This window comes from Misgurnus anguillicaudatus, chromosome 17 (genome assembly GCF_027580225.2).
Source record: "Misgurnus anguillicaudatus chromosome 17, ASM2758022v2, whole genome shotgun sequence".
NCBI lineage: Eukaryota > Metazoa > Chordata > Actinopteri > Cypriniformes > Cobitidae > Misgurnus > Misgurnus anguillicaudatus.
The window spans coordinates 19,728,197-19,752,500 of NC_073353.2; the positions used below are offsets into that span (position 1 = coordinate 19,728,197).

General features: G+C 38.4%; 2 protein-coding genes across 2 annotated transcripts; one reads left to right on the plus strand and one right to left on the minus strand.

Moving 5' to 3' along the window:
* Positions 1-70: 70 nt before the first annotated feature.
* Positions 71-19,443, minus strand: arl5a (ADP-ribosylation factor-like 5A). Its single transcript, XM_055215698.2, has 6 exons — positions 19,019-19,443; positions 3,768-3,828; positions 3,044-3,191; positions 2,878-2,961; positions 2,015-2,166; positions 71-624 (listed from the first exon to the last, which is right to left on the minus strand). The coding sequence occupies exons 1-6, from the start codon at positions 19,062-19,064 to the stop codon at positions 576-578; spliced, it is 540 nt and encodes a 179-aa protein (XP_055071673.1). The 5' UTR covers positions 19,065-19,443; the 3' UTR covers positions 71-575.
* A 1,620-nt stretch (positions 19,444-21,063) lies between these two features.
* tsn (translin) lies at positions 21,064-24,053 on the plus strand. Its single transcript, XM_055214666.2, has 6 exons — positions 21,064-21,341; positions 21,899-21,992; positions 22,072-22,168; positions 22,265-22,380; positions 22,462-22,541; positions 22,641-24,053. Exons 1-6 carry the CDS (start codon positions 21,276-21,278, stop codon positions 22,869-22,871), a joined length of 684 nt encoding a protein of 227 aa, XP_055070641.1. The 5' UTR covers positions 21,064-21,275; the 3' UTR covers positions 22,872-24,053.
* The last annotated feature ends 251 nt before the right edge of the window (positions 24,054-24,304 follow it).

Sequence of the window (24,304 nt, forward strand, 5' to 3'; positions counted from 1 at the left end):
CTCTTGCAAACCACCTGTCGCCCCCTAGAGGTAACAAAAGTAAATTCAGTAGAAAATTAAAGTGTGAAACTTTCATCATGACAGATAAAAACACTTTATTTAATTGTATTTTACATGAGTGCAGTCTCCCCTTGCATGGTATCTTGTCTCCTCAGCTCACAAGAGGCAGAGTGTCGGGTGCAGGCACAAGGTTAATGAAAATACTGGACTGTACATACACCAGGGGCAACACCATGTCAGGTATTCAGGCAAAGCAGCAAGGCCACTCTAGGCAAAGATTTGTTTAACTAGAGACAAGTCCTCTTAGTCCAAGATCTGTGCTGCCTTATTCGACTGTTTTAATGGTCATCCGTGCAAAAAAAAGACAACAACAACGAATCAAGTTTCTGCCGTTTTGCAAACCTGACACATTTTAGTTAGTTAGTTGCGGATTGTTTGTTCACAGTACTCAGTGATCTGTAATAAATTAATCCAGTTCTGGTGACGTCGCTGAGTCACCTTCACAGTGAGCGACAACCGGCCTCCACGTCCGGTAGGAAAGAGACAGAGAGCACACTGCTATCTGAGGTCAGAGGTCATCTTACTCGCAGCCGTGACATCATCCACTCAAGACCCTGGCAAAGCCTGTGCACAGGAAAGAGACATTCAGCATTAGCACTTAACAATAATACTTTTCTTTCTTACTCAAAGAAAGACATTGTGATGCGTTTACTGGTAATTAATAAATACAAGTGTAATGGCTCCACAATCTATTGATGAATATCAGTCACGTGACCTTTTACGTCATTCCAGTTGCCTGCCGCCATCTTGAGTACCTACCGAGTACCAGTAGGCTACTGACAAGCATTGGCCAGCTTGCTACGATTTACAGATTTCTTATCTTTTACTGTCTACGATTCTTACGGATACGGGAAATGGCTACGAAAGACAACATTTCGCACCTTGACTGTCATAAAAAAAAAGAAACGCTACTTAAAAAAATAATATCTTGGTTAGGGTGTGATGCCCACTCGATCCCTGATGCATTCTTCCAGCTGCTGTCTGCTGCTACTGAACTACAAATATTTTTACAACACTAAGAAGGCGCGACACAACATGAAACTTTCCTTGAAGTATCACCTGGATCTCTACACATGAACGCGAGCATTGAGAACATGTTTGTTTACACAGAGTTTACTAAAAAGAAAGGTTTTGTACAACTGACTTTGCCTGTTATGGTTTCCGCTCGTCATCTTTGCCAGACATAAAGAATCGATCTCCGAATGCGAATGAATGAATCTCACATGAGGCTCCTTTTTCAACTAGAGGTCAATGTTGTTTTTCACTTGTGACAAAACAACGAATTATCTGTGCATTTATATGGAACTATGCTTTAGGAGCTATCCATCCTTACGTAGCATTCGGAGATCGATACCTCTTGACTGGCAAGATGGCGGCGAGCGGACACCAAAACAACCAAAGTCAGCCGTTCAAAACCTTCCCTCCAGCAAACTCCGTGCACACAAACAATGCACCCAATGCTCGAGTTCACGTGCAGAGACACAGGTGATACTTTGAGCAAAGTATCATGTTGTGTCGAGCCTTCTTAGTGTTGTAAAAATAGCGATTTTGATGCTCACAACATATTGAAGGCATAGCTTCTAGTTCTTTTGCAACCACTTCAGGTACTCAAAATGGTGGAAGACAAGTTTGAGACGTGAGTGACGTCAGCTGATATTCATGTACGAGGCAAGAAATGTATCGTTATTAAAGATACTGTGCTGCAACGTTACAGTAAAATGCTCAAAGACACTTGACAAGTGTGGACTGGAAGCACAAGGCCGAGTCAGCGTTAGTCTGTCAGCAATTGCTGCCTACGCAACTTTTAGATCCCTTTTACTGATGCCCTTTTATCATTTTCTATATTGTGCCAAGCTTTTAGACAGTCCATGTATGAGTAATTATGAAGTACATAACAGATAGCAATTAACATTCAACTAGGTCTCTGTTTCAAACAATGTACAAGTTTTCTTACCCCTCCCCAGTGAGGGCACAACAGGCCTGGATGTGCCACTGATGGTCTTTCACGGAGGTGAGCTGTAGACTCTGGGAAATCTCCGCAACAGTCATACAACCCTTCACATCTTGTTTGTTGGCAAAAATCAATAAACCTGCTTTTTTCAGATCCTAAAATAAGAAAACGGGAAGTGAGCAGAATAACACATTTAGCAGAAGAGAAAACCAGACAGGCATGCAAGGGGCACACTGCTGTAAACCATAGATATGTATATAAAGGCTAGATGGCTCGTCCGCGCTGCTGGCCAATTGAGTGCAACGTCCGCATTTTGGCGGCCATCTTACGACAGGGCGCTCGCTCACTCGTAGCATTGAGTTTTAATGATGCAGGTACTTTTAAATGACCATAACTTGCTTAATTTTTTACCGATTTTCAAACGGTTTGGTTTGTTATAAACGTCAAAGATGTACCTATGACACTACATACCTATACTAAAAATAAAAAATAAATTCATGAAACATGTTAAAGCATCCAGAATTATAGCCGTTTGAAAATCGGTAGAAAATTGAGCAAGTTATGGTCATTTAAAAGTACCTGCACCATTAAACTCAATGCTACGAGTGAGCGAGCGCCCTGTCGTAAGATGGCCGCCAGGTGATGCCGTTAGGGACTCCGCCTTGAGCCATCTAGCCTTTATATACATATCTATGCTGTAAACAGCAGATTTAGTGTCTCGTTACTTTTTTGGACTTAGAGAGCGCTTAAAAAAATCATAAAATTAGCTTTAAATTGCACATATTCTATCTTTAATATTACACATATGCATAAATTATTATATTTAAATGTTTTTTTTGTGCTCTTTTGGCACTGCATATACTGACCTCGTGAGCTAACATCCTGTAGAGCTCCTCTTTGGTCACTGAGATCCTCTCTCTGTCTGTGCTGTCCACCACCACGATCACAAACTACACAGCAGAAACATTTACTGAGATATTCCCATTACTGTACATTAAAGAAATAGAGACACGACATGCACAGAAAGTCTACCTCTGTGTTGGTGTAATAGGTGTTCCAAGATGAACGCAGAGATTCCTGTCCTCCAATGTCCCACATAAGGAAATGTGTATTGTTGACCACAATCTCTTCCACATTGCTGCCTATGGTAGGTGAAGTGTGCACCACCTCATTCATCGAGCTGGAGATCAGAACAGTGTAAACATATGCAACAACAGCAGCCTGATGTAAACACACCTGTGGCGGCTCGTGACTACTCTTCCGAGGGGCGCAAATTCAAAATTGAAGTGTTCGGAGTGTCGTGTGTTGCACGTTTTTTCAAAATATGTGTTTGTTTGCGTCATGTGAACCATGTGCATCATGTGTTTTGTCAGGATAAGTGCCTGATGCACACGCGTCAAAAACGTTTATGACAAAAGAGACGCTCACGTTCACAAAATACACGCAAGACACTCCCTTAACAGTAAACTCTGATTACGCATGAGATTATGCGAGTATATGGCAAACGCGAGTGTCTCTTTTATCATAAACCCTTTAGACGTATCTGTAGCAGGCACTTATTTTGACAAGACACATGATACACATAGGATCACTCGACACATATTTTGAAATTACAAACCACACACATGACGGGCAACATACTTGTTGTGACGAACTCCGCATCGTGCGCCCTCGAATAAAGAAGTCACCGGCTGCCACTGTTATTTTAACTGAAGCAGAATAGACTGCCTGGACTGAAACTAAACGTAATACTTACAACTGATAAAGTATGGTGGTCTTTCCTGCATTGTCCAGGCCAACAATAATAACTTTGTGCTCTGGAGAAAAACAGGAATATAGTTATGACTTATTAAATACTCTACATTTGCAATAACATTTAGCTTATATCTGCCTCATATTACAGGAATCAGCCACACTGCATTTTCAGTATCGTCATCATAAAACCCCCCAATTTGGTCAACAACTACATAAAAGTACCTAAAAGCAAATGAGCAAATTTTAAAAAGCCCACACAGAAAAAGTTGTGGGATAACTGTCTTTAAAGACAAAACTGGATGGAGACTAATGAAACCAGAAGAGCTTCTGTACGTGTATGTAGCTTTATCTCCACATTTCACTTATTGACTTATTTCAGCTGAATTATTAGCTGTGATCGAGTGAAAATAAACAAAAATCCAGGTGCGAGAAAGTGCCACGCAAGACACAGTGTTTGCACCTGCAAAAACGTCAAAGGTATTACAAACAAGGTGAGGTTTAAACACCTACAGGGTGTGTTGCAATGGCCGAGTAGTTCCAACAATAGCAAAAATATCTGGGACACGACTTCACCTTTTGAAGTATAACAATACAAAATAGGCAAATAAACAGGTAATGCAAAATCTTACTTTATTTAACTGACAGACACATTCAAAATAGCCATCATTCTTGTGCTCTCCACTGACCACAAAAAGGCCCAACTAGGATGAGGTTTTGTACCTTATTTAGATGAATTTAGAAGTGTCTTTCACTCCTGTTCTTATATAATTTTCTTTACTTTTCAGGGCTGGGTTTTAAGAATATTGATTTGGAAATCCCTAAATCGATTCTTAATGTGCATGCTTTATTTCAGGCAGGGCTTGTATAGTCTGATGGCCCGTGGCAAACATGAACGATGCTCAGGAAAGCGACTAGTGCTACATTGTAACGAAAGTTTATAATTTGCATGTGTTTCAGAAATGAAATATTATTTAAGCAAAAACGTTCAACAGAATCCAATGCGCTACTCACATGCTGTTTGGGAAGGTTTGAAAAAAAAGCGAATGAAAATCAAATAGCCTATATACATTATACATACAGTGATACCACGGCCCAATACACTCAGTACACTGCAGTTTTTAAGTTTATGTGTCTAAATCCGTCCGTTTTATTATTCCCTGTACAATCTAACTAGGGCGGCAGTGGCTCAGTGGTTTATGTAGGTTGTCTACAAACCGGAAGGTTGGTGGTTCAATCCCCGGCTCCACCGGACCAAGTGTCGAGGTGTCCTTGAGCAAGACACCTAACCCCAGCTGCTCCCGACGAGCTGGCTGGCGCCTTGCATGGCTGACACCGCCGTCGGTGTTTGAATGTGGGAGTGAATGGGTGAATGTGAGGCAAATTGTAAAGCGCTTTGGATGGCCATAGGTCTGTTAAAAGCGCTACATAAATGCAGTCCATTTACCATTTACCAATCTCTGTTCGTGTGTCTGCAAATCCACACTCTGTTTGTGTCGTGCCGCATTACCACCTTGGTGAGCATTATTTTCTAATAGTTCAATGGCCCGTCATCAATTATTTTTTACATAATTCAAAGGACCAGAGTCAATTATTTTGCTTATACAATTCTATGTATAAGGATTCAAATCGGTCACAATACCCAGCCCTACTTCTTTAAGAGGCGATTTTAATCCAAGTTAGAAAGGCAAGTCTGGTTTAATATGATACATAAGGGTGTAATGATAATTCACGATACACACTAATAATACCTGTCTGATAGGGCTGCATCATTCTTGCAAAAATGTGAATCATGATTTTTCTCCATGGGAAATAAGATCACGATTCTCATTTTTTCAACAAAATCATTTATTGCACTCAGGTAAAAAATGTGCTACACAGGACTTATAACAGTTATAAGAAAGTCTCTTTTCCTTATTTTAGACCCCTTAAAGTCGCCATGAAACAGAAGTAGCGATTGCCTTATTTTCCCCGCAGTGACGTATATCCAAATGAAACGGCTTCTGGAATGAAATAAGGCAGGGCTGGATTTGAATTTGTCCATTGAGATCTGATTGGATCGTTTGCCCACCTGCCATACCATATAACCGGAAGTGAAGAGAGATCGTTTTGAGGAGGGGAGGAGATTTTCGTTTTTGATGAAAGAATATGAGCTCACACAAATTTTTTTTAAATAATGAAGCTCACAGATAAGTCATTTGTTAATAATACCATATATATATATATATATATATATATATATATATATATATATATATATATATATATATATATATATATATATATATATATAGTTTTTCATTTCAATTTCATTGCGACTTTAACATGAGTAACTTAAAATGTGTTAGCTGTTAAACATAAACAATAGAATGTTGACATAAATAAATAAAAAGAATTAAAATAAATAGCACTTGTGCTTTTTGTACACTCAAACTGGCCAACCTCAACACTTTTAAAACACAAAACGTTTAAAACACTAAACGGACAACATTTTGAGGCTTCCGGGGGAACACCGGTGTGTTACAATGTTTTCCCCGTTCTAAAAAACGTGGCAGTGATACAGAGCCCGTTTCTCAAGCCTTCGGAGGTCGCATTTCTAACCTGTATAGACGGTTTCATTGGACGCACGTGATACACGTCTGGATCCAAACCTTACTTCCGGTTTCATTTTTTTTAATGGTCTGACTATTTGCTAAACTGATCTCTTGAACAAATGCCTCGTCGAAAATAACAAATGTTTTGGTTTCCTAGGTAATCTATGTGTTGTTTTTGTGCTTGTTATATAAATAAACTATGTTTAAAGAACTTTGTTGTTATTTATTCTTAGCAGAGCCGCTTGTTTATGTTGTTACTGCTGAAACTGTCTATATGTCATCATTTTATCTTATTTTAGAATAGTAACAATTATAAAGTTAACTGTTATTCTTAGTTAATCGTAAATTTTTGTAGTATGTTTATTACTTGCGAATAGGGATGTCCCGATCCCACTTTTTCATTTCCGATCCGATTCCGATACCAGAATTCCGTATATCAGCCGATACCGATATCTGCCCGATACTGTTGTAATTAATGTGTAGTGCTTTTTGCTACATCTAGCATCATTTTAAATGTTAAAATCAATTATTTAAAATGATTTACAAGTTACAAGAAACATTAGTAAATATTAATCATTACAGTGTTTAGGTGAACATATAATAGGTACGTTTGATCAATTAAGTATGCTAAATAATTTTTCTTAATTGCTTAAAACTGTCATAGTAAAAAAGCTTTGGTGTGCAGATGGTTATTTTGGGAATTATGCGCTTTACCGGACTTTTTATGTACATTACGGGTGCAGAATTGATGCGCCTAAGTCATATACTGGGCTTTCTGGTTGCTTATGGGCTTTCTGGGTGCAGAAATGATGCCCTTGAAGCAACCTTTCATGGGAATCCTCGCACCGCAATGGAAAGTTTATAACTGTTAAAACACAAAGAGAATAGTTGCGTTGTGTGCTCAAGACAAAGTGAATTGCATCCATTCGGCGGCTTACTGAGACTTTATAAAATCAGGTCTTTAAAAAGCCTGCAGTTATCTTGTGTTTGCGTGTTTGAATGACGCGTTTCATCCGTCCGCTTTACCAGTGGATTATTAACTCAGTTTGCGAGTAAGTTACAGTACAGTGTTTCTGTAAACTTAAAGATCTTTAAATGTGCGTTTGTCCCTTCACATGAAGCTATTGCGTGTATTTAAAAACTTTAAATATAGTGCATAAACGTTTATGGTGCTTTTATAATACGTTGTCCTTTTAATAGCTTGTCAGTAACAACCACGCTAACGCACATATCGGAGTTGGATCGGTCATGTTCTCGGTCCTCGATCCGATGTCCGATCCAGCCAAAAAGCCCGGATCGGACCCGATACCGATCCAGCATATCGGATCGGGACATCCCTACTTGCGAATGTTATGCTCAGTTAACTTAAATAAACCAGGCTTGATGACGTATGCAGCCTGCATATCGTCGCTGTCCGATGAAAACCATGTATGTCCATTTTGCAGATTTTTAGATTTTTCGACAAATTGAATGTCCAGGTTCCTTTTCGTATACAGTATGCTTCACATATCTAAATGGCCAATGAAAAGTTGTGAAATCATGTCATCTGATTTTCACGTATATCCATTTGGTGTCAAAGCTGTCAATCACGCCGCGTATCTCCCGCCTGTGAAGCATCTCGCCGGTCTCGTGAAGTTTCATAGAAGCTCAGTACTGGATAGCCGAATAAACATAGCCTGGTGAGACAATGACTTTCCTTCATCAAGATAAACGTTTCCCCCTGACGCCAGACGTACGTCTAGGAGTGACAAAATTATGGTAGGACTGTGCAAACAAAGTATCTGTCTAGCATAGTTGTTATTTACACTGGGAACGCTGGGGACATTCCACCACTTTTTGAAAGCATTTGGTTAAAATGTTCTGAAAAATCAAGCGATGCTTAAGACTGGTTTTGTGGTCCAGGGTCACATTTGTTGCGTTGTATGCTTATGGTGTGTTTTCTTTTACATATGTTATAAAATTCATTGTAATCTTTGACTAAACGTGCTGCTGTTTTCTACGGTATGGTGCTTTGGCACTGTTCGGTTGAGCTGGTGTTGCAGGGACTGTTACATGTGTGCAGTCAACATTGTTGAGGGTTTTATGCTGAGTATTTTCTTTGCCCATTTTTGATGCGCCGTTATTCAATATTTTTCCCGTCCTGCAGTAATGTTTTTTATCTGATGTTTTGTCCCCAGCACTTTTCAACACAAACTGACGCCCCTGCTGTCTAGCATTACCATGTCAGTGTATTGATACCATTGTCCCTTCATAGTTTGCAAGAGACATTTAATAAATGTATAATTAATATTAAATAAACTAAGCATATTTAATAAACTAAGATAAAGGCTATTTAATAAACTGAGCGTATTCATCTGTCAATATAAAATGCAACTTGGCCATTCTAATTAATGATCGGAAGAATGCGTATCGACCACAGTTACTGTAAAATATGCACGTATGTCCATATAAACTCAATTTTGGTGAAATGTGGATTATTTCATTACACTGGCAAGAATATTGTTACATGTAAAGATGCCGTACCAAGTATGACAACGCTACATTCAACTGCTTTTGAAATACTGTGTTTTTTTCACTTCCTGAAAAGTAACTGTTTTGGACATACAGAAGTTTCATCGGGCAGCGCAGATATGCGACCTCGGGAGGCTGCAGCCTTCCGATTGAGAAACGTCCAGAGGTATTTCCTTGCCTTTGTTTCGGAACCAATATTGTTGCATCGTCACTCTCTCCATCGACATCAGGATTTTCCGCAATGGCGCTTGTTGTTTCTTTGCTTTGTGTAAAAATTGCCGCTCAAAATCCACAAAGGCCCTGTCCCAATTGGTGCACTTCATGTGGACTTTCGATCTGGTGGCCTTAAATTGCGCATGCTCGCTTAGTCTACGAGTCTGTAGGTTGTCCTATCTGTCATTTTTGTGCTCCAAAGCGTGCTCATCACCGCCCCCTTTGCACCCTTGACGCGGTCTTCGGCGGAGCGCACACTACAGCAGGCTTCATGCACTTTACCAACCCAGAAGTCCTTGTGAAAGAGCAATCAGACCAATCAGATGACGGAAGGAAGGAGTTCACACTGATGGACAACTTCTCTTCCTATTTCCAGTATGACGCTCGAGTCTGTCCCAAAATATGACTCCAGTGCGCCCTCTTGGACTCTTGGTACTGAATGAGATGAAGTACCTACTTACTTACCGTTAAAACCGTGTAGTATGAATCCTGGTAGTATGAATGAGATTTGGACATACTACATCTGCCATGTTGCTACATCACATGACATACGTCGTCATCACGTCATGTCATTCCAGCGCGAATACAGCCGACACATCGTCTACCTCCTCTCCCGGGGCATCATGGGATAGTGATGTGTCCATCATATGCACACTGCAAAATCTAAACGGAAGTAGTAGGTCATCCGGCTACTTTTCGCATACTGTTTTTCGTATACTATGTATTCGGACATACTACTCGCCTACTGCTTTTCGCCTACTATATAGTATGGAAGTAGGCGGTTTCGGACGCAGCATGTGTTTAGGTCTGCCGCCTTGTTACACGTCACGCGAGTGACAGCGGAACACCGCAAATGAGGAAGAGAGAAAATAAAAATTATTGGGTCTGATTTAGGGATGTTAACAATCAATCTTCGATTAATTGTTGATAAGAATTAAATCGATAAAACTTAACGAATGTCGAAAAAGCAAGCACGTGTGAATGGCGCCTGCGCAAAGCACATACACAGCTGGTGAAAAAACTAACCAAGCGCGAAGAAGTTAAACTAGCCATGATCACAATGATGCTCGATGCCAAACACACACTAGGGCTTTTTGTCCTCATTCGAGACGAGGCTGGCTGCTAACGTAACAAAATTGCATCCGCAGAGGATCTGAGAGGGTCCGATGCCGAAAATCTAAACACAGTTAGGATACTGAAAGCAAAGACCCTCTTCAGGGTCTGCAAGATTAGCATAGCAGCGCTGCTAACGCTGCTTTACACAGGGAAGGCGTCCAGACGCCGTTTTTAATAAACAGATTAAAATGAAAAACTTAAATTCTGGCAAGAAACTGTTAAATGTAAACTGTAACTGACTGTCGTTACACTCTAAACTCCCGCAACATATATCATTGATCATCATCATGACTGGCTGAGGCGCTACACGCTAAACACTGTTGCGGGTTTTCTAATGGAAGGTTGAAGTCTTCATAACATAAGCATCTTTGCTGAAAGTATGCCGCAGGTCTAAAGCTGAGGTAACGACGGGAAAAGTGCCCTTTCGTGTGCTTCTTGGATATAATTACAACAAGCGGTGTATCGACGACTCAGAAAGCGAGGTGAACAACTAGAAAAATAACACTTGATGATTATGAAACTTTTATTTTGTCATGGATGCATGCGACCGTTATGAGGCGGAGTTACTGTGTCTATTAGTCATTATATTTCGTTACGAGATTAAATTGATGATTTTTATCAAAGCACCAACTACATTGACTCATTTTACAATCCCACTAGCATATTATTTAGACAAAATAAAATCTTTTAATTCGCGTGAGGAAGCTGGCGTTTTTATGCACACTTTTATGTTATTGGCTATATGCCACTGCTGTAATAGCTTATTGCACTATTACTGTTAACGATTATTCGATTGATTGATCGTTAATTTAAATTCTGAATCACAAAGGTGATATTATGCACAGCTCTTTCATGTACTATGGCTCTTTAATCAGTAGGAAGTCCTTATCAATCCAAAAATCACAGTTTGAATGGTTTATAACATGCATTATTAAACATAATCATTATAAATATTCTTTATTATCATAAAAAGACCTGAAAAGGTTTTAAAAACAGCAATATAAATTAGGGCTGTCAGTTTTGAGAAAAATCTAATTCGAACGGATATCAAATATCATGCAATGTATCGAATATATTTAAATATCCAGGTGCCCCCCGCGCGCTTCAAAAAACAAAAACAAAAAAACCCCACTTATGAATAACAACTTAAATCCGCGCCTGCAGATTTCTGCGGAAAACTTAATGCCCATCATTGACAAGCACACATATTCCGCACTTGAGCGTGTTTGTGAGAAAGAATCTCAAGCACACATACATCGCGCGCGTTTGTGCGTTCATTTACAAGTACATTATCTCTGCGCGTGTTGTTTGCTTGACCGTTTTTAATGATAAAGAGCACAAACTAGTGATGCACCGAAATGAAAATTCTTGGCCGAAACCGAAAACCGAAAAAAGGAAACCAAGGCCGAAAAACCGAAACCGAAACACCGAAATAAATTATTATACCAATTATTAGTACAATTGCATTTATGGCTATCACTGTGTGCTAACTTTACTAGGGGTGTGTGACGGATAAAAAAAAACTCACAGTTCGGATCACATTACAGTTTTTGAGGCACAGATCAGATTATTTTTCATATCAGCAAAAAGCAGGTGGGAAAAATCTAATAAACAATAAAGAAATTGCAAACATTTATAAAAGAGAACAAAGTTGTACATTAATAAGGTCTGAAATAAGCATTAGGTACAGAAATCAAATTAAATTAATCATAACACAATAAATTAAATATATTATTATTTTTTAGAGCTATTTGTCTCTTTGTCATGGGTTGTTTGATCAACATTAATGACACAGACTTCAGTAGGTTAATCTGACTGTAATCTATACAGACATAAACAAATGTTTTTATTAGAAAAAGAATACTGTGGAGAGAATTTTGTTTATATGTGCCCTGTCAATAACAGAGAGAATTTATGTTTGCTTGTTTTTTTTTAAACGCGTCTCTATTCAAATTATTACTCTAGTGCAGCACTGATTTGGAGACATTTACAGTACATTAAAACATTAGGATAGGTGAAGAAAAGAAACCGATCCACCATTGCACAGTTTAGAACAAACAAGAAGACAACAAAGAACAGGAATCAAACAATATGGTAACAAACATGCTCCACAGCTTTCTGTTTATGGATGAAATAAAATTAAAGAAGAAAAACGATAGTATGTGTGCAAATGCTGTCTATTTCCTTTGTATAATTGTTTGTAGTGGAGTGTCCTGTATAAATATTTATATTTATCATGCGCATGCGATGTTGTACGCGGACTGTACGCGCACTGTCCGTGCGGTCTCAAATTTTGGGCTGCCTGATGACGAAAATGATGGCGCGCATACGCGGACGTCCCTAGTATACTTTCGGCTTTAAGGGCACTTAAACGCATGCATATACAGAGACTGATGGTGAATCCCAAACAGCGCAACAGTCGCTCCACATAAAAACGTTACGTTGTGTTTCATTGCTTTATTCGCCAAATGTACGTTAATGGATTACAGTAAGAGACACATAGCGCGACTCTCTCTAAAGTTTACACATCAAGACATTCTTAATCTTTGCAGACGCGTGCAAACAGCTGGACCCTGAGTGAAACCTGCTTGAGCACGAAGGGGAGGGGTGGGAGACGACTGATCACCGTGAGGCTGAGTGAAACCCAAGCGCTAGCGCACAGATGAAAGGGGCGCGGTTGACATTCATTTTCGGTTTACATTTTCGGCTGGATTTTTTATTTCGGCCCGAAACCGATAATGCCATTTTCGGCCGAAATTTTCGGCGACCGAAATTTCGGTGCACCCCTAGCACAAACCATTTGATATTTGAGATGAAATGAAACTTACCGCTAAGTTAAGCAGATCTCACTTGACTCTGTCGTCTGTGTGACGCGCGAGAGTCAGCACATGATCATTTGAAATCCGTTTACAAGACAAATGCTGTTGTTGTTTAATAATAAGTTTACATTGCGTTGTAAAAATGATGAAAGTATCTTCATCCATGCTAATTTCATAATGTGAACGTATTAACACAAGCTTTTTATTCTGCTATAATATTTAACACTATAAACAATAATATGTCATTTTATATACAAACTATAATTCTATCTTGACATGCACGTTAAGTTCATGTTGGTCGATATTTATCGAATAAAAAGTGACAGCCCTAAAATAAATATGCTTATACATTTCCTGGAGCTGCCTGTGTAATGGTGGTACTTCTATTGCGCATACTGAGCTTCCGCACTAGAGCGCCCTCCGGCCCCCGGACGTAGCAGCACTTCACTATAATTCATTGAGAAGCATAGCAACCAGAATCGCATGATGTATCGTTACACCCCTAATTATACATGTTGTCTTTTGATTTGACTAAATGTCCTATAATGCTTGACTGTTTACTCTGTTGTCACCACTATACACCTGCAAGGTACATATGCACATTCAGACACACCTATAAAAATGGCATTAGAAAATGAGGCATAAGCATCCACACTAGACAACTGACCTTGTTTAGTGTAAGAGCAAATGAGACCATTTCAAGATAATGTGCAAGTTTTTTTATTGTCAGATCCATCCGTTTAGGTTATGAAGATAACAAATAAACAACCTATCCATAGTCAATTACAACTATCCTGAAGAGATGCTAAGTCCCTTTGAAACTGATAACACACAATTTTTAACACTTCACCAAAAAAACCAAACACATCAATTTGGAAGGAAGACAAATATAAATGATCAACAAACTACTTAATGAAGAAGTTGACTATAAAAAAGAAATATGTAAGACTGAAGTATGTTTGTCTAAGTGCAGAGAATCTAGCAGGTAAAAAATGAGAGCAATGAAAAGAATTTCATTCATTTCTAGAAAGTTTCACCCTAACCAGCACAGGACACCGTGAAAGGATCTAATCATTTGACATGGGGAATAAATTAATAATAGCCAAAGGAAAACAAAGCTTTGGAGAAAGGGTTAAACTCCTCCACAGAACATTACTCCTACAGAGGATCTGATTATATCATCTTAATAATATTACATGAACCGATCTGAAAGAGAATACGAGCAGTTTTGCGTGTCTTGACAGTGAAGAGAATACTATTGTAGACATTAATTCTAAAACAAAATATGAAAGGGCAAAAGTAATTATAAATCTGAAAACATTACATTAAATAAAAAAATAAAGTGTCACAAAACACGGTACAAAATCTAAACCCAATAACACAACTAGGGATGCTCCAGTCAGGATTTTGTTGAGATGATCGGCCGATACTAATGACCGATAACGATTCTTCAAGCTGATTTGCAAGCTCTTTGATGACTGTAACCGTTAACCTTTCTTCTAGAAAATGCATGTTTTCTCAATGAATAAATTACATCGAATGAATTACGGTGAAATGCTGCTACATCCAAAAGCCAGAGGGCGCTCCCATGAAGAAACCCCACCTGCGCCACAGAAGAAGTATCATCACAAACACTATTCCAGGAAATGTCTAGAGGCATATTAATACCGCTGTTCTTCAGATTCTTCAGGTATTTTCATGATAATAAAAAAATAGTTTGAATAATTGTGTTTGACGAGTGTTGCTTTTTTAAATGCACATTATAAATGACTCAAACTCATAGTGTTTTAGATTGATAAGGACCCCCCACCGATCACAGAGCCGCAGTACATGCACAAGCTGTGCATGAAACACAGAATCAGAGCCTTGCGATTCAGAATCGATTTCAGACAGGTATTTTTAATGGGGAACGCGATGTATTGTCACAGCCCTATTGCAGAATGACTGTGGTGTGTCGGTGAGGGTGCAAAACTTTAAAACACATGCAAATAACAAGCTTTCGTCATGAAGATGCAATGTCCCTGATAGAAATACATGTTGTATTTTTTATATATTGATGGGGATGTGAAGACACGTCACACTGCATGATAGGACTGGAGCCCACCCTCATATTAAATACATATCTCTGTAAAAGCAGAGAGAGAGATCCAAATTTGCAGGTTGCACATGAGCAACGGGTTGTAACAATGCTCGCAACAATGTAAAAATTGTCTCAAATTGCACCTGCATTCAGGAGCCCTATGATGACAAAAATAAATAAAAGATCAATTCATGAGATCTGCAAATTTGACGATTTCCGATTGAGTCATTTATTGTGATGATCAACTGATACCGATCTACGGCCGATCAATCAGAGCATTCCTAGTATTTTTTTCAACCCTTGACCTCTGTCACCCTCGAGGCTTTCTTAATGGGATATTGCAGACATTAGCTTAACTTAGGACTTTCTTTAGTACATTTCCTAAAAGGTGCAGTGTGTAGATTTTAGTGACATCTAGCAGTAAGATTGTGAATTGCAACCAACGGCTTAGTCCACCGTTCACCGAAACGCATAGAGAAGCTATGCTAGCCGCCACAGGACAAACATGTTGCCATCTAAGACAAAATACAGTAGTGACAAAACACGCTTTGTCGAGCACTTTTTCCGTTTAGGGCTACTGTAAAACATGATGGCACAAAATGGCGGCTTCCGTGTAAGGGGACCCACGGTGTATGTAGATAAATACGGCTCATTCTAAGGTAATAAACAGTCCATTATGTAAGATCTTTACACCACTGATAATACACTCACCTAAAGTATTATTAGGAACACCATACCAATACTGTGTTTGATCTCCTTTCGCCTTCAGAACTGCTTTAATTCTATGTGGCATTGATTCAACAAGGTGCTGAAAGCATTCTTTAGAAATGTTGGCCCATATTGATAGGATAGCATCTTGCAGTTGATGGAGATTTGTGGGATGCACATCCAGGGCACGAACATCTCAAAGATGCTCTATTGGGTTGAGATCTGGTGACTGTTGGGGCCATTTTAGTACAGTGAACTCATTGTCATGTTCAAGAAACCAATTTGAAATGATTCGAGCTTTGTGACATGGTGCATTATCTTGCTTGAAGTAGCCTAGATGATGGGTACATGGTGGTCATAAAAAGATGGACTTGGTCAGAAACAATGCTCAGGTAGGCCGTGGCATTTCAATGATGCCCAATTGGCACTAAGGGGCCTTAAGTGTGCCAAGAAAACATACCCCACACCATTACACCCTTGCATAAATGAGAAATTGAACAGGTGTTCCTAATAATCCTTTAGGTAAGTGTATTGAGAGTGAGGAGCTGTCGTCATGGTACAGAGCCCCTCCCCCTTTCCGCCATGTTGGCAGGATTCCGGCGGCAGAACATGATTGTTTACGTGTGTTCTTAGCTCCGTAGTAGAGTAGTTTTTCGCAATTCTACACTGCTTTACCATGCCTCACAGTTACTGCTGCGTTAAAAACTGCTCCAGTACCTCACATGATACATATGGAAAACATACGAGCAATGGAATACAGCTTTTTAGGTTACCGAAATGGAGACCATTATGCATTACAAAGACATCTCAAGCAATGGCATATTTGCATTAAAAATTTCATAATTGAACGAACGACACTTGCAATTGTCATAAACATGCATAAAACATCCTTTATATTCATGACATGTGTCATGTCATAAATAATTATGAAGGTTTTATGTCAGTCTTATGCACACCCCTTCAAGTAAAGTGTTACACACTGTTAATGGCTTTAATCTTTAATCATTTACCTCTTGCAACTAAATATTCTACATCACAACATGTTGGAAACGTTTGTGTACATTGGACATCTCGTGTTTAGAAACCGTCGCAGTTAATTACTTTGTCACTTTGGTCAAGAAGTGTCGGCTAAATGCAATGTAATTACAATACACCAGTGTTTCCCAACCCTGGTCCTCGGGCACCCCCTCCCAGAAAGTTTTAGATGTCTCCTTATTTAAAACACCTGATTCGACTCATCAGCCTCCTTCTAAAATGGTAAACATGTGTCCCTAACAAGCTGATGAGTTAAATCAGGTGTGTTAAATAAGGAGACATCTAAAACTTTCTGGGAGGGGGTGCCCGAGGACCAGGGTTGGGAAACACTGCAATACACAAACGCGTGTGAAGAAACTTAAGTTACCTTTGCCAGTACAACGCTGTTTGTGAGCTTGTTCCTGTAAGGTCCCTTTATTTCGCCTTATCTTTTTGCATTGCTTTATTCCTTTTTCTTTATCGTATTTGTAGATCGTCTCTGTCCTGCCGAAATAATAAATTAAGAGCTTTGGAAGTCGCGCCTCTGTGAAGTTGCCTCTGGCAACCGACAGCGTCTCCTACCATCATGGCCGACCGGCCCAAACTCCGCCCAAATCGGCACGTGACTCCTCACTCTCAATAGTTATGTGTATTACATTGCATTTCTGTTATTAGATTTTTCTAAAAGTTACACATTGCACCTTTAATACTGCTTTCATTATATGGTCCAGTTACATCTTACAGATACGATCGCGAGTAGAGAATTCATATTCGTGTTTGGGTCATTAGGTAAAATATTCCTTTAAAGGGATACTTCACCGATTTAGCATTCAGCTTTGTATCTGTAGAAACCCTGCAGTATTACTGAATGACCATGTTTCCCTCCATCATTTCCCCCTGAGAGGAGAGATATCTGCATTTTGGTTCTGCAAAAAAGTCCTCCGATGATGCAAAAATCGTCATATTACATCATCGGAGGACTTTTTTGCAGAACCAAAATGCAGATATCTCTCCTCTCAGGGGGAAATGAGGGAGGGAAACATGGTCATTCAGTAATACTGCCGGGTTTCTACAGATACAAAGCTGAATGCTAAATCGGTGAAGTATCCCTTTAAGCACTAACTGGACCTCAACTCATGGTACTGAACCTATCTGCCAGAATCAGTCTCTAGTAGCCTACCTTACTCTCTCATGTTACAAAGCTCACCCATATCACAATGATCTGTTCAGCTAATGAGTAAGGTGAGTACTGAAGAGAAACCTTCCACTGGGTTATGTTGCATTTGACATTGAAAGGGGCACAAATACATCTTCACGGGAGAAAAGTATTATAACAATTGTTGCTATGCTATTACGTAACAACTACAACTGCTATAACAATTGCTTTCACATTCACATAATTGACACGTCTCAATGACCTGTTACAATATATATCAATACCAGACCGGGAGCATACAACTACACCACGTCAACACACAGTGGAAAAATCCAGCATTTAACCTCCATATCCCCAATTCGTTTAAATCAGATACAATTACTCAACTTTTTAATGTGACTTTCATACGTGTCACAGAGCTTACAATGTTGTGCAATAATTTTCAAATGCAATACAACAAATGCAGATATCAGCTCACAAAATACAGTAGCATAGTATTTACCTGTATACTTATATACTGTACTATTACACCTTAGTAAATATTAAAGTATACTACAGTATTTACTACACTTGATGACATATAGTTAATACCATAGAACACTACACAATACATTAAGTGTAGTAAATACAGTATTAGTATAATAATACAACTTACTACAGTAAAAAAAACTTATGAATACAACAGTATTTTTTAACTGGGAGCGCTCAAGCTTTTCTGAACACATAAACAGAACTGACATGACAGCAATCTGTCAATAGCCAGTCTGACCTTAACTAAGCCGGATTTTTGCCTTATCGATTGTCTTAACGTAAAGTCAGACAGTAAACAAATATCTGACCTGATTATTACACATAAAATATAAATATTTTGTACATAATTTAGTTTCATATACGAACGAACCAACCAATATCGGTATGTTCAGAAGATACTAGCAGGTACGTTAGGTTAGCAAACGCTTGTTGGCTAATTCACCTAACGTAAGCGTTTAGGACGGGTTCAATGAAATGACAGCGATATGTATTTAGACATACTACTCGACATACCTTGATGGTTAAAAAGCCTCCACAACTTTGTAAATAGGATTCCCATCGCTGGTATATGGCCTCCGGCAAACACCACCCTGTAGCAGAAACTGAAAATCTATCAGCTGCTAGTCAGCTAAGCTAACGATCCGCTCCAATTCACGACAAAATAGAGCGCTCGGTAACAGCGATTCACTCCCTTAATATTCTCATGTAAACCGTGTCCATGGCTGTTGAGGAGGACGTTTCGAAATACTGCATCATTTTGAGGCTGTCATTGCCGGTGGGGAGAGAAGTGAGGCTGTTCATTTGGCTCGGCTTGCTGTCGGTGTCTGCGGCAGTCCAACGAGCTCCTGTCCGCTGCCGCAACCGTTGAACTCAATCAAAGCCGCTTACAAGCCGCGCACTCACCGGAAGTCTCACGATGCGTTTCAAGAGGCGTTTTCATGCGGCGCTGCGCAAACCGATCGGGGCGTTGGGCGTCATGTGCGTTTGGGACCTAGCGCACTGGGTTTTGAGATACATATTCACTTTCACAGCATAATAGACCGATACTAGAGATACAGTTTCTGTTTTGTAAATATTAAGTGTTTAGACTTGTTTATTAGGGAAAAGGTAAAGGTGAAAGAAGAGTAATGTAAAATAATGAATAAATTAAATGTCTTAAAACAGCAGAATAGAGCAAAATAGTTGACATAATGTTGAAATACTGACAACTACCATGGTTGATGAGTAAAAGTAAAAAAAACGACTTTAAAAAATATTTATAAGATTGTTTATAAAATGATTTGGTGTCACTCATTGTTTGTTGCTGTGGTTGGTTTTAATGGATCTCAATAAAGTATGCCAACAGGAATGCTGCACACGTGTAATAACTGTAGTTATGTAATCATTTAAGGTATACGTCACATATGGGTTGGGTCAATTAAAAACTAAAGGTTGGTCAAAATACAATTGTCAATGTGTAGGCTGTTGTCAATTATTTTGGGCTGTTTTGTTACGCTCCTGCATAATGAATTCTGCGTGATGTTTGTGTAAATTATGTTATTGTTGTGGAGTTTACAAAACCCCTATTCAGTGTCAATTACCCTTCCTAGCTACAGCCCCTATTCCAACTTGAAAACATGGCCTTGTAAACTGCACTTTATTTCAGCTCTATAAAAAAATCCCTCATTTGTAAGTGGCCTTGGATAAAAGTGTCTGCAAAATTAATAAATGTAAATGTACACAGTAAAGTGATTGATTAAATAGCTAACATATCTGACTTACTGTGCCAGTTGTTAGATGCCTTTGAGTATGTCCTTCAAGAAAAACACATTAATAAGCTCAATAAAATTGTTTTTTAATCCTAGTCTGCAAATCTCCAATGGCACAGAATAGATCAACTAAATAAACTGAACTGTGTTCCACATTAAAAAGGAAATACCAGTGCAAATCTGATCCAGAACTGAACCAAAATGTGCCAGTGCCAAAATTCCTAATAAATGTTTGGTTGAGTTCAGTAAAGGCTTTATGGTCTTTATTTGACCCACACTGACCAAAAGCAAGAAGTCTCCCATTAAATTAACTAAATTTACACCACACATATTTTATGTAAAAAAATTGAATAAGGGGTTTAAGTACAGTTATCACACACATCACATCACATCAAAAAGTAGGCTATACAATATATCAGACATCACTTGAGGTATATATAACTCAAGACCTTAAACAAGATAGTTATAAGACAAAAACTACACAGGACAATGGCATAGAGCAGTATCTTTAAGAGGTTTTTTTTATGTCATTTGATAACATCATGTTTAATACTTGTTATATACTTGTCTCAATACGTCTCAGTATGCCCCCTAGAGGCCATACACAACACCGCAACTAGTTCACAATCATCTTGCAAAGTCGAGTTTTGGGATAAAGTGAGTTGAAAAGAAGAGTGAAAAGAATTAAATGTGATTTTACTTTCTACATACCACTCCTTTCGTGTTCGTTATGTACTGGTTGTTGATTGACAGACAGATTTACTTAATTCATTCAGAGAACAGGTCTACAGCAGCCAGTAGAGGGCGCTACCGTATGGACTGACTCTGATCATTACATCATTGTAATGCGACGAACAGTAAAAGGACTGATACGAATGTGTTGTGCACGCTGTAGATTTGAAGCTTAGTTAAACGTTATTTGTCTCTATCGTACGAAAATAAAATTAGTATTTACCAAATATAAACATTATTGTAACAGCGTACATTTGGATCAGCATAATATCACGTAAACAGCACCGAAGATGTCGGTAACCGAGATGTTTAGCTACATCCAAGGCTTTTTGAATGCCGACCAAGATGTCCGAGAGGTAAACAGATGCAGTAACACGTAAACTGTTATTTTTTGCAACGTAGAAATATGCAAAATATTATTTATTAGAGGTTTGTACCTAATTCTTTATGAGAGTTTGTTTGATACGGTGCCTATTGATGTTTTTGCAAAACCCCTCGACCTTAAACGTCGCTTTTTTGGGGAATATTTATGATGATGCTCAACAGATGGTATTTGTGATTTTATTGCATATGATAAAATGAATCCGATACCACAATCTAGATCAGTGGATGACGTCAACATTTTAACTTGCGCGACCCGATTGTACACAGCAGAAGCCCCTCATTCACAATTTCTATCCATCAAAACATTTAAGAGACCTAGAAAAATATCTGTTATAAAAAAATCTAACGCTTTGAAATATCTTAATTTTTAATAGTTGTTTTAGCTTATTTTAATGCTCGCTTAAAATAATAAGTCTCCCTCTCACTGAATTAAAATGAAAATTATCTTTAGAAATGTTTGCTCTTTTGTTTCTTAGTTTTACATTGTTTTGTAAGAGCTCTTTGCTGATTCCTTTATGTTTTTGGTTAGGACATAAGAAAAGTTGTCCAAGTTCTTGAGCAGACAGCAAGAGAGATTCTGACTGTTCTTCAAAGTGTTCATCAGCCAAGTGGCTTCAAAGACAGTAAGACCTGTTAAAATGCTATTTTGTGTCTTTGCCTGAATAATGTGTTTTTATAATAAATCGTAATTTCCTTCTCTAGTTCCCAGCAAGTGTCAGAGAGCCAGAGAGTTGTTCTGCACGATTAGAACTCACATCGGACAGCTAAAAAACAAGTTCCCTGTGGAACAGTACTATCGGTTAGTGTGTGGATAATATAAAGTTATCTTTAAATGATTAACCATGTTTGTCATCGTATTTGTGTTGAATGTGTTCATATTTTCACCTTAATCTAGGTATCATGAACACTGGAGATTTGTTCTTCAGCGGCTAGCCTTCCTTTCAGCTTTTGTTGTGTACCTGGAAACAGAGTCTTTGGTGACACGTGAAGAAGTGGCACAAATACTTGCCAGTATGTAACAATCACTTTATTATATATCTTGTGTATTTGTGTCAGACTATTGTAGATTAATACAACTCTCTAAATGTGCAGTTGAAGTTGACAGAGAAAAAGGATTTCATCTGGATATGGAAGACTATCTAGCAGGAGTTCTTATTTTGGCCAGCGAGCTTGTAAGATTTGAATGTGTTGTTTCTTTTATGTTTCTGGAATTCATCAAATAGTCTTGACATGAAAAAAATTCAAATTATTTCTTGCTTTCTTTTTTTTAGTCCAGGCTGGCGGTGAACAGCGTGACCGCAGGGGACTACGGACGCCCGCTTCGTATCTCAAATTTCATCAACGAACTGGACTCTGGCTTTCGCTTACTCAACTTAAAAAACGACCCTCTGCGCAAGCGCTACGATGGCCTTAAGTACGATGTCAAAAAGATCGAGGAGGTGGTGTATGACCTTTCCATCCGAGGCCTTGCCAAGGAGCAGGAGACCGGAGGAGACAAGTAAAGACGGTTGGGGAATAAAACAGGCGGCGGGGCACCACCCAGGCTGGGATTCTCCATGACTGGCGGAGTGGTTAAACCTGTCAGCGGACAGGGGAAGAGGGGAAGGAATGAAGCCCCAGCAGCCTTGGGCAAGGCTTTTGACTTGTCCACCGTGATGAAGAGTTGTTCAGGTTTCAGTAGGGAGATGTTCAGCTCACTACTACTGTTGAGAGATGCTTGTGTATAGACGCATTTTGTTTGGTTGTGTTTTTTAATGTTCTTAATGTTTGGGTCATCACATTTGTGGATCATTGTACAGTCAAACAAAAGGTTGGAGAAAGTTTTTAGGGGGAGGTGAAATATAAAAGAATCACTTGAATATTGGACAAATTAAGTTTTGCATCTGTTGTATTGCTTTCTTGTCAAAATCTACATCCAAGAGACCTCTATAAAACATTGCACTTTTGTTGAATTGGTACTATGACTGAAACATAAGGTAATGGTATTTTGTACATGCCTACACATGAATATAAAAATAATAAATGTGCCAAAATATTTTGTTTTGTATAATACAAGGTATCTTGGTATTTAAAATGTCATAAAATGCTTTACTGTATCATTTATTTCATAAAACACTTGAGATCTTTGCCTTTTCTGATTCAACAAAAATGTAAAGTATTTTTTGTTTTGGGATTTACATTTGCATATAGTACTTCCACATTAGTACATATCATAAAAGGGATTTCTAGTCGTACATATTTGACCACTCACCTTTCGACTGTCAGTTCATGGGCACGTCAGTTTGTTGTTAAAAATATAAATCTTCTCAAGCAAAGGATTCATAAACTATCATTAGTTTTTTCCTTTTCTTTTTTTCCTTTCTAAATTCTTTCTAATCTAATTTTTGTGGATTTTCTTTTTTGACTTCCTATAAGGATATTTTAATTTATTGTTCATATTTAGTTTTATGTGGGTTCATTTGTTTATTTCCTCTGGTTTTGTTTTTGCATTTGTTGACCAGATTTATTTGGAAATTATATCTATTCCTAGTAATCATCAGTGATAATGTTTCGTGTTTCGTTTCTTTAAAAAAAATCATACATTTACTATGTACTTTGCCTGTGTTGTAGTTCAACAATTGCTCTTCATTTGAAATACATTTTGTTGTACAGTAACAGTTATGTAATAAAGATTCTCGTTGGCAGTAATGCTTCTTTAAAAAACCACACACAGTAGATATTTAAATTTTTTTATTACACAACAACAATATTAAATTAAGTTTCTTTAAGAACGGAAAAGTATTTGAACAGCTTGATAGGTCTCAAATAAAAGTTAAACTCCCCTTTTGTTACTGTATATATATATGTAACGGAAGCTATGATATTTCTAACAGTATCAATGCCATTGGAAAAACAGTAATTACTCATAGAAAAACCTAAAGGCCAAAATTACTGA